This window comes from Phascolarctos cinereus, unplaced genomic scaffold, assembly GCF_003287225.1.
Source record: "Phascolarctos cinereus isolate Bilbo 61053 unplaced genomic scaffold, phaCin_HiC Scaffold_726;HRSCAF=1367, whole genome shotgun sequence".
In the NCBI taxonomy this organism is placed as follows: Eukaryota; Metazoa; Chordata; class Mammalia; order Diprotodontia; family Phascolarctidae; genus Phascolarctos; species Phascolarctos cinereus.
The window spans coordinates 349,370,884-349,393,472 of NW_027556098.1; the positions used below are offsets into that span (position 1 = coordinate 349,370,884).

The following is a 22,589-nucleotide window of genomic DNA, read 5'->3' on the forward strand; positions in this document are numbered from 1 at the left end:
TGAAGAGTATACAAGTCTTAACTTACAAAGAAGCAGCAGGGTTAGGGGATGTGATAAAGGAGGGACTCTTAGAAGGGAATACATATTAAGAAATAAGAGGGAAAGGGAAGAACATAAGGGAGGGACTCTTAGAAAGGATGCAGCTTAGAGAGTCAGCAGTCAGAAGTAAATTAGATATCTGAGGAATAATAGGATAAAAGAGTGAGAAAAGGATAAACAGTGCGGAAAATAGGAGTGAGGAAAATACATAACTAGTAATTATAACTTTGAATGTATTCTTTTGAATTTTTCATTATTTTCATTGTAATATTTCTCACTGTCTCATGTAGTCATTGCTGTCAGTTGGACTATTTCTCATTTTCATTTCTTAGATAATGTTAACCATTTGTTTACTAATGTTTACCAATTTGTTTACCAATGTTTACCATTATGTTACCATAATTGATTATCTATTTTTTAGTCAATGTTTACCATGTAATGCTTGAAACTATCAATTCTCCTTCCATATTTTTCTTCATAGTTCATGTTTGACTAAAAACTACAGTTTTATTACTTGTTTCATTTCTAACATATACCATTATAGCCGTTGTTGTCAAACCATTCTTTCCTTTTAGGCTTTACTTGTGGAATTATTCCTTTCTGAGTTTATCTCTTGTTCTTCTCTCAATCATTGTCTTCAGCATTTTCTTTTGCTTACTCCTATCTTCAGTTTCAGTTAATGGATTAAGACTTTGTATTTAAGTCATACTTTGCTTAACTCCTATACACTTGTATGGGATGGGCAGGTTCTTTTTAGTTCTACATATTGTGGCTAATAGTAGACTGTGAACTTTGAAGATGAACTTGTATAAAAAATTTCACAGTTATGATTACTATTTCATTCTATCCTATTCCACTCCCCTGTTTATTCTACTCTGTTTCTCCTTTCACCCTATCCCTCCACAAAAATGTTTTGCTTCTGACTACTGCCTCCTCCAATCCACCCTCTCTTCTATCACCATCACTCCTTATCTTATCCATTTCCCCTCCTCTTTTCCTTTTGGGTAAGAGAGTTGTATATACCCAACTGAGTATATATGTAATCCCCTCTTTGAGACAATTCCAATGAGAATTCAAGCATCCCTCCTATGCCTCCATCTTCCTCTCCACTGTCAAAGCTTTCATGCCTCTTTTATTTGAGATAATTTCCCCTCATTCTACCTCTCCCTTACCCCTTCTCCCAGTGCATTCCTCTTCCTTACACCTTAATTTTATTTTTTAAAACTTATCCCATCATATTCACCTTAATGCCCATGCCCTCTGCCTATGTATACTCCTTTTAACTGCTCTCATAATGATAAAATACTTAGGAGTTATAAGTATCATCTCCTCATGTAGGAATGTAACAATTTTGACATTACTGAATCTTTCATGCTTTCCCTTTCCTGTTTACCTTTTTATTCTCCTCTTGAGTCTTACATTTGAAAGTCAAATTTTCTATTCATCTCAGGTCTTTTCATCAAGAACGCTTAAAAGCCCTCTATTTCATTGAATATTCATTTTCCCCTGAATGAATATATTCATTTTTGCTGGATAGGTGATTTTTTTTTTTACTGGAATCCTAGCTCCTTTGCCTTCCAGAATATCATATTCTAAGCCCTCTAATTCTTTAATGTAGAAGCTGCTAAATATTGTCTTTCCTGATTGTGGTTGCATCATATTTGGATAATTTCTTTCTGGCTTTATTCAATGTTTTCTTCTTGATCTGGGAGCACTGAAATTTGGCTAAAATATTGCTAAAATATAATTTTGGGATCTCTTTCAGGAGATGATGGTAGATTCTTTCAATGTCAATGGTTCTATGATATCAGGACAGTTTCCATTGATAATATCTTGAAGGATGATGTCTAACCCTTTTAGATTATGGCTTTCAGATAATCCAATAATTCTAACATTGTTTCTCCTCTATCTATTTTCCAGGTCAGTTGTTTTTTTTTCTGATGAAATATTTCATATTTTCTTCTACTTTTCCATTCTTTTGACTTTGTATTATTACAGCATCATGCCAGGAAACTGAAGAGCTTCCACTTGAATTGTCTTAGAAAGATTCTCAAGATCACTTGGCAGAATAAAATACCAGACACTGAGGTCCTATCTTGAGCTAAACTGTCAAGCATTTAAGCTCTACTGCAAGAGCAAAAACTTTATGGGCTGGCCACATTGTTCAAATTCCAAATGTACTCTTGCCAAAAAGACTATTTTATGAAAAATTCACACAAAGCAAGAACTCACATGGTGGTCAGAAGAAGTGATAAAAGAACACTTTCAAAGGCTCTCTTAAGAACTTTGGAATTGATTGCACAATATGGAAGACATTAGCACAAGACTGCCTAGCATGATGTGCCCTCATCAGAGAAGGTGCTGTGCTTTATAAGCAAAGCAAAATTGAAGTAGCTCAAAAGAAATGTGAGATGTGAAAGTTCAGAGAATCCACCCCCAAGAATCACATTTATATCTAACCTGTGGTAGAGCATTCTGAACTCGTATTGGTCTGATTAGCCACGGTCAGACGCACTGTAACTTGACTCTAACAAGATGATGCTATTTTGGTCCTCTTTCAGAATGAAGGACAACAACCAACCATTGTTTCTTGATGCTTCATGGAATCATTAGTTCCACTTGCACAATTGTAATTTTTAAGGATTTATTTTCCCCAATGAACTTTTGAAACTTTTTTTTCCATTTGGCCAATTCTGCTTTTCAAGAAATTTTTGATTGGGATTTTTGTGTCTCTTTTATCCTTGACCTATTTCTGTTTTTAAGGTGTTTTCTTCACTATTTTCTGTGCCTCCTTGACCAAGCTGTTGACTCTTTTTCATGATTTTTCTTGCATCACTGCAATTTCTTTTCCCAATTTTTCCTCTATTTGTCTTATTTAATTTTTAAATTGTTTTTGAGCTCTTCTGGGAATTCTTTTTGGGCCTGAGACCAACTCCATTTTTTCTTTGAGCCTTTTGAAGTGGCAGTTTTGACTTTGTTGTCTTCTTCTGATTTTGTATTTTCATCTTCCCTGTCATCATAGTAATGTTCTTTGGTTAAGTCATTTTCTTGATGTTTGCTCATTCTTTCAGTCTTCTTATTGACATTTAACTTTATGTTAAAGTTGTGTTTTGCTCCTAGGGTAGATGGGGAATTATCCCAAACATCAGGTTTTTCTGTTCAGCTATTTTTAGAGATGGTCCTGGAGATATGTAAGTTTTCAGTTCTTCCAAGGTGGTATGCTTTAATAAAAGGTGTGGTCACTGCTCTCTTGGATTGTACTTTGGTTTGTGAGTGAACACAAGCACTCTTTTCTGCTTTGGCATTGTGATCATGGTCCTCCCTCACCTGTGGCTACAAGCCTTGGTGTGCTGTGCTCCTCCTTGCCCTGCAACTGCAACTCAGGACTTCACCCTGAGTCCACACATGGGCAATGCAACAGAGTCCTGCGCGTAGTGTCAACAAAGGAACCTCTATAATCTTCTTCTGACCTATCATCCAACCCCATTACTGTCTGTGGGCTGAGAACTCCAGAAGTTGTTGCTGCTGATTCAGTTGCCCCCCAAGGCTTGCTGCTGGTCTGCTGTGGGGATGGGGTCCTCTCATCCCTGCTATTTTGCAGGAGTGTTGCCTCTGCTGGACTGAGCTCCATTCTCACCCCAGTGTCACAGATGCTTCCTGTTGACCTTCTAAGTTGTCTTGGGATCAAGAATTGAAGCACCCCATACTTTTGTGAGTTCTGCCGTTCCAGAATTTGTTTTGAGGCATAATTTTAAAGTTGTTTATAGAGGAAATGGGGAGAGCTCAGGGGAGTTCCTGTCTTGTTGCCACCATCTTGACTCTGCCCTCTCAAAAACAGCAAGTTTATGGAGAAATTCCTTTAAGAATTCTTTTTAGCAGAAGTAGCACAGTGGAAGAGGACTTGAACAGGAGTCAGAAAGACCCACGTTCAAATCAGGCCTCAGACATTTTTTGCCTGACCTTGGGCAAGTTTTATATCCCTGGGCAAGTTATTTGACCTCTGCTTGCCTCAATATCTTCATATTTAAAGTGGGCAAAACAAGGGCACATACTTCCCAGAATTGTTGTGAGGATCAAATGAGATAATATTTCTAAAGTGCTTATCATAGTTCCTGGCATGTAGTAGGCGCTATAAAAATATTGTTATTTATTAATTAGAGCAGTGTGTTGTGTGTGTGTGTGTGTGTATGTGTGTGTGTGTATACACAAAAATTCTACTTTGTATTTGCTTTGGAATTAGCAGACCTGAGTTCCTGTACCAGCCCTGATCCTAAGTCAGTCTCTTGTATTCCAAAGAGAGGCACCAGCCACTACACGAGTTAGGTTTCTCTCTACTTGCTTGGTGTTTCAGTACTGTACCCTGATGCTCTTTTTTCTCCTTTTCAATGGGAGAAGACTGAGAAGATACTTACTGTTTTTCAATCACTTGAGAATTTTAATAGGGAGGGTGAGATGAAGCAACTTGAGTATCGTTTTTTTTTTTCATTTCTTCCCTTCTTTGAAGTCTAATCATCTTGGAGGAGGCAGAGAAGAAAGCAGAACTGCAGAATGAAGACTCCACTTCCTACTCTCTAGTTCCTCAGGCCACAAAGGTCTATCCCCACACTTTCCCTGATTAAGGAATTTCAAAATTAGCCCCTGAGGAAGAAAGGGGCAATACTTCAGTCACTAGCAGGAACTCTTCTGGGACTTGGAGAGGTTCCTAGTGATTAGCAGTGGAGCTATACTGTGCGGAGATGGATGTCTCCTCACTTCTCTCTCCAACTCTGAATTCTCAGGGCTCTCCCTCCTCTACTTAATCAGTCCCAAGGGGCTTAACCTAGGAGCCCAATAGTATAACTGGTTAATACTGGAAGATGTCCTAGAAATCATGTAATCTGTCCCAAACTCTGACTTTATGGAGATGAAAACTGAGACCTAGAGTGATGAATGGGTCCCCAAGTATGAGGGCCAGGATTAGAACCTGGGTCTCTTGACTCTCTGTCCAGAGTTCTTTCCATCTTACTACCCAGTTTCTGTTAATTTCTTGGACTCCAGGGAGAAAGGGAGAGCTAAACTCTAGGGAGTCATATTTGGAAGGCATGGCTTTGTTGCTATTCTAGGGGATGGTGATTGGGCTGTCTGGGGACAAGGGAACTTGGGATAGCAGTTTGGAGAAAGGGTCTCCCAAGAGTGGCTACATGTTACACAAAGAGCAAACCTCCTAGATGGAGATTTCTCTAAAAGTAAGGAGTACAGATTCTGTCTCTGTTCCACTCATCCCTCACCCCACCCTAATACTATGTGGAAGGATTATATAAATCTTCCTTCACACAGAGTGGACCAGAATGTCCTAAAAAGAGTCTGTAGGAGACCCCTCTTTACAGAAAGGTGGGGCAGGACAATGAGTGAGGTGGGTACCTCTGCTGAGGATAAGGTTAAATACACTTAGGGGTGGGTTGAACTGTTATCTCCCAAGAGAGCTCTTACAGTCATAGATGAAGATCTGAAAATGGTCTTAAAGGTCATCTAATCTGATGCTTTCATTGTACAGATGAGGAAATTAAAGCTGAGAGATGAGGTAATTTGTCCAGTGTCACATAAGTAGTGAGAAGGAGATCTAGGTTTCAAACCCAGGTTCTTTTATTCTAATTCCAATACTTTGTGAATGTAGGTTCTCCAGAAAAATGTTTGGAGACCCAGGGAAAGAATAGCTATTACAGTGTAAGAAGGAATGAGTTTTTATTAAATAAAGAGGACTGGTGATAACCTCAATTTTCCCAACTGAAAAATGAGAGGTTTGGACTAGATTGCCCTTTCAGCTCTGAGAATTGATTTATGATAAACAGGGAACAATTAGCAGCCATAATGCCTTTAGGCAAGTCACTTTCCTTTTGAGTTTCAGTTTCCTCAGTCACACAATGAAGGTTTTAGAGCAGTAAGTCATAGAGTTTAATAGCCTTGTAAACTTGGCCAAATCTCCTGATTCTTTACCCCTTGCCACAGATCTCTATGTGGAAAGGAATTTGGAAAGCATTTAAATGTAACTTTCCACTTTCCCCCCTAGGAATCCTCCCTTCTCTCACACCCACCACATACTTTCCCTGATCATACCCTTTCAGGCTGTTTGAATACTTCCATTGATGGGAAGCTCATTCTCACAAGGTGACTTTTTCATTATCAGACAAGTCTATTTATTAGAGCGAATATTTCCTTTTAAGGAACTGAAAAATCTCTCCCTGTAACTTTCCCCATTGGATCTATTTCTGCCTTCTGAAGCTAAAAAGGGAGAACATGGTAATCTGTATTTAGATGCTTGAAAGGGTAAGGATAATCCATGTGGTCTAGAGAAGTGATGACAATAGTCAGGTGAACAACATGCTCAGTTCCACTTCCTGTTTTATATGTTAGGAAAGGTGTCCTGGCTATGAGGGTCTTTAGACTTTGTTCACAGAGTTGTTCACCTTATTTTCCCATTTTTGTTCAATGAAATTTATATTGACCAGAATGAAAACCATTCAACCACTTTTATTACTTCTGTTTTACTCAATGACAAGCTTCTTGACAATGCCAAGTCCAGACTGGTACAGTTAGAAGGGTTCATTTGGAAAGAAAAAAAAATTGTATACCAGGCATGTAGGAAGTAAAGGAATGGGGAGTGAGAAGGGGTCATAGAATGAGTCAAAGTCACAAAACAGCTGGAGAGGAAGGTGTTTTATTTACCACTGGATTTGGAGGCAAAAGATCTCTGTTTGAGTCTCTGGTATATCATTTCAGCTGTATGACTTTGAGCATGAAATTTAATCTCAGAGTCTTATAAGCATTATAAGTGCTTGTTCACTGGCCAGATAGTTCAAGTGCTTTTATAGCGATCAGCTCATCTGAATAATTGTCCTCTGAATTGCTATTTATCTCTTACAACTTTTATGTAACTAATGTAAAGATTCTCCATCTTAGAATATACTTGGCTGACTTTGCATTGCTCCTTTCCTGCTGCTCACTAAGTACAACTAACCTTCCTTCAGGTGGATGTGTGACTGTGACCAGTAGCTTTAATGTATTGTCTTAGAAGGCTCCCCATTTTCTAGTCAATTTGCCAACCTAGAAAAAAATTCCAATCTTTGACTTACATGATATCTGATGACTTTCTCCTGGTACACTAATTTACATGTTTCTAAGACATCTTGGGGGTAATTTGCTCCTTTGGTGAATATATTTCTATTACAACTGTCTTGATCTGAGACTCTAGGCAGGTGGTTGACCTCCTTCAGCTAACTGACATACTGGTCTTTGAGTTTCTCATTCTTTTTCATCTTGTGAGACTCTAAAGCCTACCAATATACAGATGAAATGGCTACACAACCTGTTAGCAGGTGTGGTAACAGCCTGTAACATCACTTCTGGTGGCATTGTATGTAACTTAAAAATTCTTGAGTTTTGACTCCATGGCCTTTTGTTTAGGCCTCAGTGTGTCTACACTACATGTTCAGCAATGTACAGTTGAAATGCTCAGTCTTTAGATCTTTCTGTAGGTGGTAAAGTTGAACTACCATTTTCTTGATTGCTACCAATGCTGTCATATCCTTCTATTCTTTGCTTACATGTCTCTGATTTGATCAGATTTAATCCTTGTAGTGAATCTGTATGCAAGGACATATGTTTCTTATTATATTTTTGCAACTGGGGGAAACTTCTAGTTCTTGTCTGCTTATGCATATTTCATGAAATGCTATATTAACACTAGAATATTGCTTATGTTTGTTTTTCCTGCTTCCTCCCAGAAATAATATATCAACAAGGAGAGATAATATATCAATAAGCATCTTCTATATGCTAGTGTCTGATCTAAGATCTGGAGATTTAAAGACAGAAGTGAAAAAGGTCCTGCCTTCAAAGAACTTATATTCTAATAGAGGAAACAAACTGTACATATGTACATATATATAAGATACATGAAACAATAATAACAATAATGATAATAATAATCAGCATTTATACAATGCTTCAAGATGTGCATATGTTAACTCCTTGGATCCTCATAATGACCCTGCGAAGTAGGTACTATTATAATCCCCATTTTATAGATGAAAATATTGAGAAAGATTTTCCTAGGGTTACAAGGCTAACAAGTGCCTGAGGCAGGATTTTGAACTCAGGTTTGATAAGTCCATACCCAATGCCCTATTCATCTGTCTCTAGATAGAAAGTAACCTTAGAGGGGAAGACATTAACAGATTGGGGATGGAAGTGGGGCTGAGGAAAAGCCTCTTGCAGGAAGTGGCTTTTGAGCTGAGTATTAAAGGAAACCAGGTATTCCAAGAGGTGGAATGAATTCCAGGTAAAGGGAACAAAGTTTCAGAGAAGGGAGACAGAATAAATATCACATGTGAAGAATGATAAGCAGGCCAGTATAACTTGATTATAGGGTCTATAGAGAGGAGTAATGTATGAGAAGACTAGAGAGATAGGAAAGGGCCAAGTTGTGAAAAAGCTTTGAATGACATGTGATTTTATATTTTATTCTAGCTGTGATATGATAGGAAACAATTGTAGTTTATTGATTACATGTGTGTGCAGAAGAGAGGGTTTGACACAGGCAGATCATTGCTAAAGGAACATCACCTTGGCAACTGTGTGGAGGACAGAATAGAGAGGGGAGAGACCCTAGGGAGAAGGGAGATCGTCTAGGAGCATATTGCCATAGTCTAGTTGAAAGGCAATGAGTATGTGGACTAAGATAGAGGCTACACCAATAGAGAGAAAGGCACTGACTATATTAGAGATGTTATGAAGCTAGAAATGAAAAGATTTGGCAACTGAAAAAATATGTTTATACATCCAAACGCAAATACGGATAGATTTTGTCACTCAGCTCATAGAAGCCTAGCTCTTTTATTGTCTCTAGTGGTATCTTTAGCAAATGTTCACAAAATGACCAAAAGACAATTATCACTTGAGATCCAGCTCAGCAAGAAATTCTGTGTCTTCAATCCTTACTCTCATTGCTTCAAGTAGCCTTATAATTTCAAAGAAAAGTGAGGTTAACAGGAACTAATTTAGTATCTTTAAGGCCTTTGGCTATCCTCCCACCCTTCCTGACTGACCCCATCTTCATTTTCTGAAACTCTTCTGAGTCCTTCAGCTTCTGATTACCTAACACTGGATGTTCACTGGTGGACTCAGTACATGTGTTGCCATTTAGGACTCCTTTATAAAATAAGGTAACTTTTCCTTTTCTGTTCTTGATACTCGGGCATTTGACTGCTGTAATCTCCACTTGCAGGACTCTTTGTCTTTCGGCAAGCAGTTCTACCACAGTCCTGTATCTCAGCAAATTTCCCTTTAGCTTTGTACAAATGGGGGCAGGATGGGGTCAGAGGCCTGGGGTAGAGGAAGGTGAGGTGCCTTGCTTCTGAAGCCCACAAATGAGAACGTACTTTGGAAGGCAGCTTTCCCTATTTAGAACTCTGTTCCTGCAAACTGTTTAATCTTCGAATAATATTATTGTATCTAGTTGGTTGTTGTCCTTTGCTCTAGAAGAGGACCAAAATGCCATTGCTATGCTAGTGTCACGTTTCAGGGTGTCTCACTGTGGCTGATCGGACCAATATGAGCTCAGAATGTTCTACCACAGGTCAGCCACAAATAGTCCATGTGAACATTTGGGATGGATTCTTTAAATTTTCGTATCGTGTGGGTTTTTTTTTTTACTTATTTCAATTCTGCTTTGCTCATAGAGCACAGCACCTTCTCTGTTGTGGATATGCCATACTGAGTGGTCCTGTGCCAGTGTCTCCCATGTCACACAATCAATTCCAAAGTTTTGAAGAGAGACCTTGAGAGATTTTTTGTATCACTTCTTCTGACCACCATGTGAGGGTTTGCCCTGTGTGAATTCTCCATTTTGCACTTGAACAACATGGCCAGCACATCAGAACTGTGCTTTCTGAAACAGAGTCTGAATGCTTAGCAGTTTAGTTAAAGAAAGGACCTTAGTGTCTGGTACCTTAGACTGCCAGGTGATCTTCAGAATCTTCCTAAGAGAATTCAAATAGAAGCAATTCAGTTTCCTGGAATGTGTCTGGTATACTGTCCAGGCTTTACAGGCATACAACAATGAGGTCAGCACAACGGCTCTGTAGACCTTCAGTTTGATAGTTAGTCTAATACCTCCTCTCTCTCATACTTTCCTTTGGAGCCTCCCAAACACTGATCTAGCTCTGGCAATGTATGTGTCAACCTCATGATCGATGTGTGCATCAATGGAAAGTACACTACTAAGTAAGTGAACTTATCCATAGCATTCAAAACTTCTCCATTTGTGGTAACTGATGGTTCCACCTATGGGTGACGTGGTGCTGGCTGATCGAGGACTTGTGTTTTGGGGTGTAAGGTATGTTCAGGGAAGACTAGTACCTCTGATGTGAAGGTTGCTGAGCCCTTTTCAGGGCTGCTTTCCACCCTTGGTGTCCACCTGTTCCACTTAACTCTCACCTGTGGCTCCAAGAAGCTGCAGCATGCACAGTGGCTAAACCCTGGTAAACCATTTTGGTTGTATTAATTAAAGACTAGATATAAAACACCTACCTGCCCCTATGCTAAAGAATACTTCAGTTTTGTGTCCAAGGTAAAGAACTTTGCACTGATTCCCAGGTACCTTTTCCAGGCCCTGGATTGACTAATCTAAAGCATTTCAAAATACCAGCTATAGGCTAGTCTCAGGAAATATAAAAACCAGACTGTCATATCTAATAAGGTAATGGATTTCTATTAGATCTTACATTTGTCTATAAGGAAGACCACAGCATATAATGTCTTTTCTTTGGAGCCATTCCTATAACACTCAAAAGTCTTCAGTGATCTTCTTCTACTTTTTCTTTATGAGCTATTTTTCACTGCCTGGAAGAGTTTACAATGCTGGTCAGTGAGTACCCTGTACAGCATCTTTTTAGATAACTCCACTTTTCTTGTTCACTGTAATAATTTGCATTTGTGTCAAAATAACTTAACTTTTGAGAGTTTCCATTTTCTCTTACACTGACCTCATTTGAAAACATTTAGATTTTTCCTTTGTGTTATTTATGGACTTTGATATGAAAGCCAGGCAGAGTCTGAAATTTCCAAATGCAAGGGTTAATCTTGTGTATAGTGTTCTAAGACAGATATTTACAAAATCAATAATAAGCCAGAATATGTACAGTGGTAGCAAAGGAAGGATTGTTTCCTTACATTATTTCTCTAGGCACTATTGACTTCTATGGCTTTATTAATAGGAAAGAAATCTCCTCAATGATGTTACGATTACACTTCAACCAAACATCATTACCTCCTGCTACCTTCTTCCTCATGGGTATCCCAGGACTCGAGGAGACTCACCTGTGGCTAGCAGCCCTCCTCAGCACCATGTGTACTATGGTCCTTGTGGGAAACAGCCTCATCATGACCGTGATCTGGGTGGACCCCGCACTGCATGAACCCATGTACTATTTCCTGTGTGTCTTGGCTTGTGTGGACATCATCATGGCAACATCTGTGACCCCAAAGATGTTGAGTGTCTTCTGGTCAGGGAATGGCATCATTGGCTTCACCGCCTGCTTCACCCAGATGTACATTGTCCATACTGCCACAGTTGTGGAGTCAGGGCTTCTGCTAGCCATGGCTTTTGACCGTTATGTGGCCATCTGCAAACCCTTGCACTATAATGTCATCCTTACACCATGGAAAATTCTGGGCATCAATGTGGCAACTGTGGCAAGAGCTACCATTGGTTTGACCCCACTGAGCTGGATGGTGAGCCATTTGCCATATTGTAGCTCACATGCAGTCCCTCATTCCTATTGTGAGCATATGGCTGTGGCCAATTTGGTATGTGCTGACCATACACTTAGTAATCTCTATACATTGTTAGGATCCTCTGCTGTTGTAGGAATGGATGTGACATTCATCTCTGCCTCCTACAGTCTAATCCTTCAGGCAGTATTTAATCTTTCCTCTAAAAATGCTAGGCACAAGGCGCTTAGTACGTGTGGTTCCCATGTAGGAGTCATGACACTTTTCTATCTACCTGGGTTGATATCTGTCTATGTGGATAGTTGGGGTGAGGATATGCTTCCTGTGCATACTCAGGTTCTGTTGGCCGATTTATACCTTGTCATCCCACCCACTCTGAATCCACTCATCTATGGACTGAGACCTAAGAAGATATGTCAGGGTGTATGGAACACAATGGCCACCAGCCTGCTGTGTCACCACTGTGTGAACTCCAAAAAGGAAAGAAGAGAGTTTGTTACGGTTGACATTAGACCTACACGTGAGATTTGACCATTGGGTAAGTAGAAATATTAAAATTAGGTCATTCCTGACATAAAAGTTATCAGTAGAACTGGGCTGGTCTTGGTAAGTTATAGTTAGTATAGATTCAGGGTTGCTGCAAAGGGTTACGTCTCATTTCCTGACAGTTTCTGAAATTCCAACATTAAATATGAATGAATAAGCATTTAGTAAGCATCTATGTGTCAGTCACTGTTAAATGCTATGATATACAAAGGCAAAAAAACAGAAATCTCTTCCCTCAAGGGGCTAACATTCTAGTGTAATGGGGAACTGGGATTGGCAATGAGCTTAGTCCTTGACAGTATGATCAATCTGCTCTGGTGACATCACCCCATGTGAACTTCAGAGCAAGCACAGATACTGTTACTGGTCTCCTCATGCAAAAGAGGAGGAGCCTTTTGTTTGAATGCTGAGCCAATACTGAGCTTGCTGATGCAGGCATTAGCTAAATGATTGAGATCTCTTCCATGCCTGGCTACATTTAAATCAGGAGTGCTATAAGCATCTGGGTGTACAGAGAGGCCCCGGGCCTTCATCTCCCCTCTTATGTTGCCTCCATGTAGCCTATGTGTACCTGGTCCTGTTATTGCTTCTGTCTCTGTTTTATGTATTTTTAAAAAATTCTTCGGTGAAGTATTGAACTAAGTTGTGGTTTTGAAAGCCTTGAAAAGTCAGAAAAGTGATCTGCCATGTTTGTGTGAAATGGAATTCATGCCAGATTTAATATGCTGTTCAGCCTGGTAAGGATTGAAGTGACCTGCTTAACACAGCGTTGAAGTGGAGCCAAGGTGGTCAAGAGAGAATCACAGAGACTCTCCCGCCAGATTCGAAAGTACTGTAGATGTGATATAGAAACTGTAATAAAGTTCAGTCCACTCTCCCTACAGACTGAAGTGGTATGAGGGAAAGTGTTTTCCTTCAGGTATGGGGGAAAATGTTTGTATACTTCTGTTCTTCATATGTCTTTTCAGCAAATGTCCCTTTTCAAAAAAAAATAATTGATGTTAATTGATTACTTGAAACTGGGGTGCTAATCATTTGCACTTTATATTGGGGAAATATTGGAATGAAGGCTTGAGCCATTGCCATTAGAGAAGAATCACTCAGTCCTGCAGCACAGCCCTACAGATAATGTGAGAGATGATTTGTAGCCTCACCAAGGACCTGAGCAGCCCATGAAAGTGATGGAATAAGGATTCCCAGAATTCATAAAGGGTATACTAACTGTCCCACATGTAGGGTAGTTGTTGCCAGAAAAAGGATGAAGTCACACAGATGTCAAATGGAGACACAAAGCAATAGTAGCTCTGACTTGGAAGAAAAGGTAGAAAATCAGGGTCAGAGTTAGAACTGCTGAGATTCAGTGAGTGATTTATTGATCAGCATGGCCTCAGGATGGGAGATCAGATTGAAATAGTGCATATCAGGAGGCAAAAGAAATGTGCCGGTAAGACATGGTAGTTAGACAGCTGTAGCTGGTTCAGTGTAGTAAGCTTATGTTTTAATTACTACTTTATAGCATAATTACATATCTGATAATAATATGCCCCCTTTCTCATTTTTGTCTTTCATTGTTACTGCTATAATTATTTTTAAAAGATTTTATTGATGTCTTTTGTTTTTTATATCTCTGTAATTTTCCTCAGTATCCTCCTTACCTTTCCTCAAGAGCTATCTCACAAAATGAATAACATTTTTAAGGCAAAAAAGAAGGAAAAATCAGCTAACCTATCAACACAGTGAAAAAGTATGAAAAACATGTGCAATGAACACCCCTCACTTCCATGAAGAGGTGTTTTGGGAGCATCATATCATTTATTTCATGCCATGCTTTAATCTTTATTATTTTTCTATGTTCACATTTGATTGTGTGTAGGGCATGCATGTATTGTTCTTTCCATTTACATTGTTATACTTATTGTGTATATGTTTTCTTGGGTTTGGTTACTTCACTTTGTATCAGTTCATGTTTATCATTCAATGCTTCTCACTATTCATTCCATTCATCATTTCTTACAGCACACTAAAAATCAATGACAGTCATATGCCACGATTTGAGTAGCCATTCCTCAGTCAATGAGCATCTTCTTATTTCCCAATTCTTTGCTATCACAAAAAGGGCTACTATAAATATCTCTGTGTTTATGAAGACTTTCTTCTTGTCAGTGGAATCCTTGAGATATAAATTCATCTTACTCTTCCTTCTTTGGGAATAAGCTTAGTGTATACTTTCATAGCCTTTAGTTTTGATTTTGTTGTTGGCATTGTTTTTCTTTCTATTACCTGGTTATAAATGGGTATTAATTTTCTCATCTTATTTACTTCAACATTTCAACAATTCATTCAAGTCTTCTTATGATACTGTTTATTCCTCATAGTCATCATTTCATGCAATGCAGGAATACTTCCTTGAATTTATGTAGTATGAGAAGCAGCATGGTGTAGTGGTTAGAGGACCTGAGTTCAAGTTCCTCTACATACTGACAGTGTGACCTTGGACAAGACATTTAATGTCTTAGATAGTTGCCTAAAATAGTACAAGGTTAAGTGGCAGAGAAGATACTGACATGTAGGCCATTTTCTCACTAAAGGGAACGTTGTATCAGTGAAAACACAGGTCTGGTTCCTAGTTTTCAGTCCTTTCCATGGAGTGCAATTTAGTCTGAAAAGGATTCAGTAAGCCCATCAACAATCACTTATCACACACTTAGTATGTACCAGGCATTGAGCTAAACACTGGTTATATGAAGAAGGGCCAACACAGTATCTGCCTTCAAATAACTTATATTCCAATGAGGGAAAGAAATGTAAATATAACTAGGAGGTTACTATACACACACACACACACACACACACACACACATGTATACACACATACATATATGTACACATACATATATACATATATACATATATATACATATATATATGTATATATACATATATATATATATATATATATAATAGATGAAAAGTAATCTCTTAAGGGAAAGCATTAACAACTTAAGAGACAACAAAGGTCTTTTGCATAAGACAGGTTTTGAGCTGAATTGTTACAGAAGCCAGCGTAACCAGGAGCTAGACAAAAAACATTTTAGGTATGGGGGACAGACTGTGCAAAATTATTTGTGACAAGAGACAGAATGTCTTGTATGTGGAATGGCAAGTAGCCTAATAAAATGTATGCAAGGGAGTAAAGTATAAAAAACTGGAAACTCAAGAAAGAGACGTGTTGTGAAGAGCTTTAAATGCCAAATAGAGGAATTTATATAATTAATCCTAGACATAATGAAGAACCACTGGAATTGATTGAGTAGGGGGATGACAAGATCAGATCTACCTTAAGGAAAATCATTTTGGCAGTTGAATGGAAGAATTGCAGTAGGAAAAGACACGAGACAGGGAGACCAATTAGAATGCAACTTCAATATTCCAGAGGTAGTGAGGGCCTGAACTGAGGTGGTACTCATGTGAGTGTAGAGATGAGAGCATACATGGGAAGTGATGTGAAGGTAGAAATGACAAGTGTCAACAGATTCCAGATGTAGGGTGAGTGTGAATGAGAATTTGAGGATGCCATCATAAGCCTGGATGGCTGAAAATATTGGGCAGAGGAGGTAGGAAGAAAAAGTTGGTAAGAGAAGGAGATTTGGAGAAGGAGGAAGATAACAAGTTCTCTTCTGGACCACTTCCACTGTGCAATTTGGAATGCCTGCTCTGTGGTTATTAAACTTGATTTCATTAAAACCTTTTCTTTCCCCAGTTCTTTGCACTTTTTGTTCTTATTGAAAACTGGCTCCCATGTGATGACAACTTCCTTAACTACCCCCTGAAGCACTTTTCCTCATACCCCCTGACTCACTCACTGGTCATGGTGAGGGAGTTGCAATATTCCTTGCTCTCCATTGCCATTTCCAGACTCTCCTTTCTAAAACCATTGCTGTATCTTCTCCTTCTTTAAGGTTTACTCAATCCATGTTTAAAATCTAATCAAGATGCTTGTAGCTGTTATCTATCAATCCTGAAGACACTCTTCTTTGCTCACCATGTTTACTGCATGTGTGCAGTCTTTCTTTTCTCCATAATTCTTACTCTCAGTGTACATATTGAGTTACTTCCTCAGATACCCTAAATTACCAGTTCATCAATTCACCATGATCTACTCAGCCACGCAAAGAGTTGGTCATACCCTTGATTTTACTGTTACCTACAAGTTTTGCATTTCCCATGTTCATGAACTCTGAAATTTCCTTATCTGGTCATGTGTCTATTTTTATTTCACCTCCCCCTCTGTCTTGCACCCTCAAAATGCTTTTCTTCCTCTTCACCATAATCAGGAATATCTCACTCCCTCAGTTCTTTTCCTGAACATCATCTCATGCACTGGCTACCCTCTTTCCCCTTCTCGATCTTTTTCTCCCTTAGTCAAAGAGTTCAACTTTATACTGTTTTCTATTCAGTGTCTTACCCCTTTATCCTATTGCCAGTCTTGTCCTGCCAATTCTTGACTTTGGATTACTATCAACAATACTTATTGCCTTTGCTTTCATTTGTACTAAATGAAGCTAGAGAAAATCATAAACCCATGTTGAATGAGTCCGCCAAAAATTTGTTCATAATCTCAGTGTGTCCTTACTGTAGCAAGGCAATCCTTTTACACAATCCTTAATTGATTCATTATCCCACTTTCCACAGCACCCTTTATATACTTTTTTGTTCCTTCTCAAATCTCTCATCGCTTCCCTTTCCTCTATCTTTTCAGCTAGAAACCATGTTCCCCAAGGCTGTGTCTCCTCATTCTTCCCCAGGTTGCTATCAATAAGAAAAACATCCCTATATACTCCCAAAATATTTAGCAACATTTTTTGTGATAGCTAAAAATTGGTATATACCCATCATTTTGGGAATGGTTAAACAAATTGTGGTACGTGAATATAATAGAATACTACTGTGCTCTAAGTAATTATGTGTGTGTTGAATACAGAGAAGCATGGGAAGATCATATGAATTGATGCAGTGAAGTAAGAAGAACCATGAAAACAAATATACAGTAACTAAAACAGTGCAAATAGAAAGAACCACACACCAAAAGAACAAATCAAAAGCAAATGCAAAAGTAAATGTAACAAAATTATAAAGATCAAGTGGGATTTGAAGAAAGAAATATGAGAAGAAACCCCATCCTGCCCCTCTCTGAAAACGAGAAGTCCACAGGTGTTACACATTGCACATGTTTTCAGACATTCTCAATATATTTATCGGTTGTGCTGACTTTTTATTTCTCTCTTAACAATACTATTTGTATATGGCATGACTCTTGGTGAGGGAGAAGGATACATGAGATACTGTTATGATATGGAAAACAGAAAACATTAATAACATTTATATTTTTTTAAAAAAATAGTCATCTCCAGACTGCATTATCTACAGACTTATCTACATAGGACTTTGTCTACTATGTCTTAGAGTTTTCTTTCCTCTGGAAATTCACTCCACTCCTGGACTGATTCTCCCAGTGGAAGTACTCTCCACCCCAGATGCCTCACCTTCTGATGAACTGGTTCCTCCTAAAATCTTCAACTTAAGGAGGAGGCTCAGTATAACAACATCTCCATTCTTCTCTAGGCTGTGCTGAGGGGTTTATCTACTATGGTCATGAGCATGGGTAAGAAAAATATATATTAGTACTGAGCAAGGAACATGTTCTAGAAGCAAACTAGCTGTGTGGCTCTGATCCCAGAAGCAGAACAGAAACATACTTAAACCACCAGCTCAGCATGGAAGCATGCAATGGAATAACCAGGGCAGAAATCCCAGACCAAAGATGAGTCTGCAGTTCAGTCCCTCTGAAGTTGTAAAGCCTTCCAGTGGGCTAACAGTGGCTGCAACAGTCCAACAACGATCTCTTGAAACTCTGAGATACCACCAAGTCAAAAGATCCAAACCTGGGTAAGAAATTGCTGAGCTCAGACCAGGAGACCAATAAGCAATCCTTATCACTGATCACATCACTTTAGGAGAACTGAAAGCTTGAAGGGACCCAGACTCAGGTGTAAAAACAGTAAAAAGACTCAAGAAGATGGAAGCTCGTGCTAGCTTCCCCCCACCCCCACAAAGCAAACAGAGACCATGACTAAATAACTGGGGGTTGCTTTCCCCTTTCCCCATCCTACACCTGCTTTTTAGCTCCTTTTTTATGTATTATCTTCCCCTGTTAGAATGTAAGCTCTCTGAGTATAGGATCTACCTACTTCTACTTATGTTTGTACCCCCAATGTTTAACATAGTGCTTGTTACATAGTGAGGCCTTAATAAATGATTGTTTGGTCCTTGAGTCTTTTTTTCTTCTCTCTATACTATTTCTCTTAGTGATCTTATTAGCTCCCATAGGTTCAATTGTCATCTCTATTCTGATGATTCCCAGATCCACCTGCCTACCTTTAATTTCTCTCATGTTCTCCTATGTCACATCCCCAACTAATTATTTGGCATATCTTTTTAAAAAAATATAAATTTATTTATTTTTAGTTTTCGACATTTACTTCCACAAGATTTTGAGTTCCAAATTTTCTCCCCAACTTGTCCTCCCCCCACCCCAAGATAGCATGCATTCTGAATAACCCTTCCCCTAGTCTGCCCTCTCTATCTCTCCCCCCTTCTCTTATCCCCTTCCCCTCCTATTTTCCTGTAGGCAGGATAGACTTCTGTACCCCATTTCCTGTATTTCTCATTTGCCAGTTGCATGTGAAAACATTTTTTTTAAGCATGTGTTTTTAAAACTTTGGGTTCCAAATTTTCTCCCTTCCTCCCTCCCCACCCACCTCCATTGAAAAGGCAAGCAACTCAATGTAGGTTGTACATGTGCAGTTATGCAAAACACTTCCATAGTAGACATGTAAAAAACTAACTCTATTTCCCTTAATCCTATCCTGTCACACCATTTATTCTATTCTTTCTTTGAATCCTGTCCCTCCTCAGAAGTATTTGCTTCTGATTACCCCTTTCCAATCTGCCCTCCTCTCTATCATCCCCCTGCTCTCTTGTCCCCTTCTCCCCCATTTTCCTGTAGGGTAAGACAGATTTCCATACCAATTGAATGTGTATGTTATTCCTCCTTAAGCCAAATCCTATGAGAATAAATTCACTCATTCCCCTCACCTTCCCCATTTCCCCTCCACTGTAAGAGCCTTTTCTTTTCTGTTTTTTTTTGAGATAATTTACCATGTTCTACCTCTGCCTTTCTTCTTCTTCTAGTATAATCCTCTCTCATCCCTTAATTTTATTCTCCAGATATGACCCCTTAAACTTCATCTCACCTTGTGCCATCTATCTATCTATCTATCTATCTATCTATCTATCTATCTATCTATCTATCATACATATAATTTTTTTCCCTCCAACTACCCTAATACTGACAAAGGTCTCATGAGTTATAAATATCATCTTTCCATGCAGGAATGTAAACAGTTCAACCTTAATAAGTCTCTTATGATTTCTCTTTCTTGTTTACCTCTTCATGTTCCACTTGAGTCTTGTATTTGAAAGTCAAATTTTCTATTCAGCTCTGGTCTTTTCATCAAGAATGCTTGAAAGTCCTCTATTTCACTGAATGACCATTTTTTCCCCTGAAGGATTATACACAATTTTGCTGGGTAGGTGATTCTTGGTTGTAATCCCATCTTCTTTGCCCTTCAGAATATTATATTCCATGCCCTGTGGTCCTTTAATGTAGAAGCTGCTAAATCTTGTGTTAGCCTGATTGTGTTTCCACAATACTTGAATTGTTTCTTTCTGGCAGCTTGTAATATTTCTCCTTGACCTGGGAACTCTGGAATTTGGCTACACTATTCCTAGGAGTTTTCCTTTGGGGATCTCTTTCAGGAGGAGATTGTGGATTCTTTCAATTTCTATTTTGCCCTCTGGTTCTAAATATCAGGGCAGTTTTCCTTGATAATTTCTTGAAAGATGATGTCTAGGCTCTTTTTTTGATCGTGGCTTTTAGATAGTCCAATAATTTTTAAATTCTCTCTCCTGCATCTATTTTCCAGGTCAGTTGTTTTTCCAATGAGATATTTCACATTGTTTTCTATTTTTCATTCTTTTGGATTTGTTTTATGTCTTGATTTCTCATAAGTCACTAGCTTCCAATTGCTCTATTCTAATTTTTAAGGAAGTATTTTCTTCAGTAATCTTTTGGACTTCCTTTTCCATTTGGCCAATTTTTCTTTTTAGGGCATTTCTCCTCATTGGCTTTTTGGACCTCTTTTGCCATTTGGGTTAGGCATTTTTTAAGGTGTTATTCTTCAGTATTTTTTTGGGTCTCCTTTAGCAAGCTGTTGACTTGTTTTTCATGATTTTTTTTGCATCACTCTCATTTCTCTTCCCAGTTTTTCCTCTACTTCTTACTTGCTTCTCAAAATCCCTTTTGAGCTCTTCCAAGGCCTGGGACTGATTCATATTTTTCTTGGAGGCTTTGGATGTAGGAGCTCTGACTTTGTTGTCTTCTTCTGGTTATATGTTTTGATCTTCTTTGTCACCAACGTAAGATAATATAGTCTGACTCTTTCTGTGCTGTTTGCTCATGATCCCAGCCAATTACTTGAGTTTTAAAGTCTTTGTTAAGGTAAGAGTCTGCTTCCAATGTGGAGAATGTACTTTCCCAAGCTTTGGGGGTTTGTACAGCTGTTTTCAGAGATACTTGTAGGGCCCTGTAAATTTTCAGTTCTTCCAAGGTGGTATAAGGGATGAGGTATTTACTCCTTTCTTGGCCTGTGCTCTGTTCTATTAGTGACCACAAGCACTCCTTTCTATCCTGGAACTGTGAGGAGGGTTTTCTCTCACAGCCACTACAAGCTCCACCATGCTAGCACTCCTCCTTGCCCCAGAACTGCCACCCAGAACTGTGACCCAGATCCAAGCACGGGCAAAGCAAAAGATTCCTGCGTCAGCCCTGGCAAAGAGATCTCTGCAATCCCCTCTGATCAGCCACTTGATTCCCCCTCAGTTTGTGAGCCAGAAGCTCAGGAGGCAGCCACTGCCCCTGGGCCTCACTCTTGGGGAACTGGACCTGAGACCTCATGCTCTTCTCTCAGCGCCGCAAAAACAAACTTTTCCCACAGACCTTCTCAGTTGTCTTTGGTGTTTGTGGGTTGAGAGGTCTGGAAACTGCCACAGCTTCCTGTGATTCAGTCCTCTGAGGCCTGTTCCATGTTTGCTGCAGCCTGTGGGCCCATGCCACACTGCCCTCCTCTCCCCAGCAGGTGTGATATACCTTTCTGATCAACCATCCAGGTTGTCTTGGGCTGGAAATTTGCTTCACTCTGTCTTTTTGTGGGTTTTGCTGCTTTAGAATTTGTTTAGAGCCATTTTTTTACAGGTATTTGGAGGGGTTTGGAGGAGAGCTCAAGCAAGTCACTGCTTTCACTCTGCCATCTTAGCTCTGCCCCACTATTTGGCATCTTAAACTGATTTTCTGCTGACATTTTAAGCTCAACATACCCAGATTATCATCTTTCCTTCCAAACTTTCCCCTCTTCCTAATTTTCTCATTACTGTTGAGGGAACCACTGTTCATCCAGTCAACTAGGCTCATAATCTAAGGATCCTTAGTGCTTAGCACATTTCTCAGAACATAATAAACATGTTATGAATGTTTCCTAAAAGACTGAATGAGCACATTGAGTTTGGTATGCCTAAGAGACATCCATTTTGACACATCCGAAAGCTATGTGGGACTGTTTAGGTCAGGAGACAGGCTAGTGATGGAGATGTATCCTTAGTCTTTGTCTTGAGCTATTCAGTATGTGCAGAGAGATAAATGAACCATCTGCATAGAGGTGATAACTTTTGCACAATTTAGTCATTCCTCGATTAATGGGCATCTACTTTCCACTTCTATGCTACTGTAAATTGCTACTATAAATCTATTTGTTTCATAAAAGGATTTTCTTAGGATCCATTCTTTCCCTATTATTTAATATTTTCAATATTAGGAATAATTAGTCTTTAAATGTTTGATAGAATTCACTTATAAATCTACCTGGTTCTGGTTCTTTTTACTGTTCAATTTATTTTTCTGAAATATGCCCATTTAGATATTCTATTTCCTCTTCTGTTAATCAAGGCAGTTTTTTCTTGTAAATATTTTTCATCTCATTTAAATTGTTAAATTTATTGGCATATAATTAAGCAAAATAACTCCTCATGATTGCTTTTATTTCATTTTTCTTCTCTCTTTT

At 38.9% G+C, this 22,589-nt stretch overlaps 1 protein-coding gene across 1 annotated transcript; it reads left to right on the forward strand.

The window, feature by feature from the left end:
- The first annotated feature begins 10,268 nt into the window (after window positions 1-10,268).
- Window positions 10,269-12,339, forward strand: LOC110195142 (olfactory receptor 52I1-like). Its single transcript, XM_020967774.1, has 2 exons — window positions 10,269-10,299; window positions 11,261-12,339. Exons 1-2 carry the CDS (start codon window positions 10,269-10,271, stop codon window positions 12,337-12,339), a joined length of 1,110 nt encoding a protein of 369 aa, XP_020823433.1.
- Window positions 12,340-22,589: the final 10,250 nt, after the last annotated feature.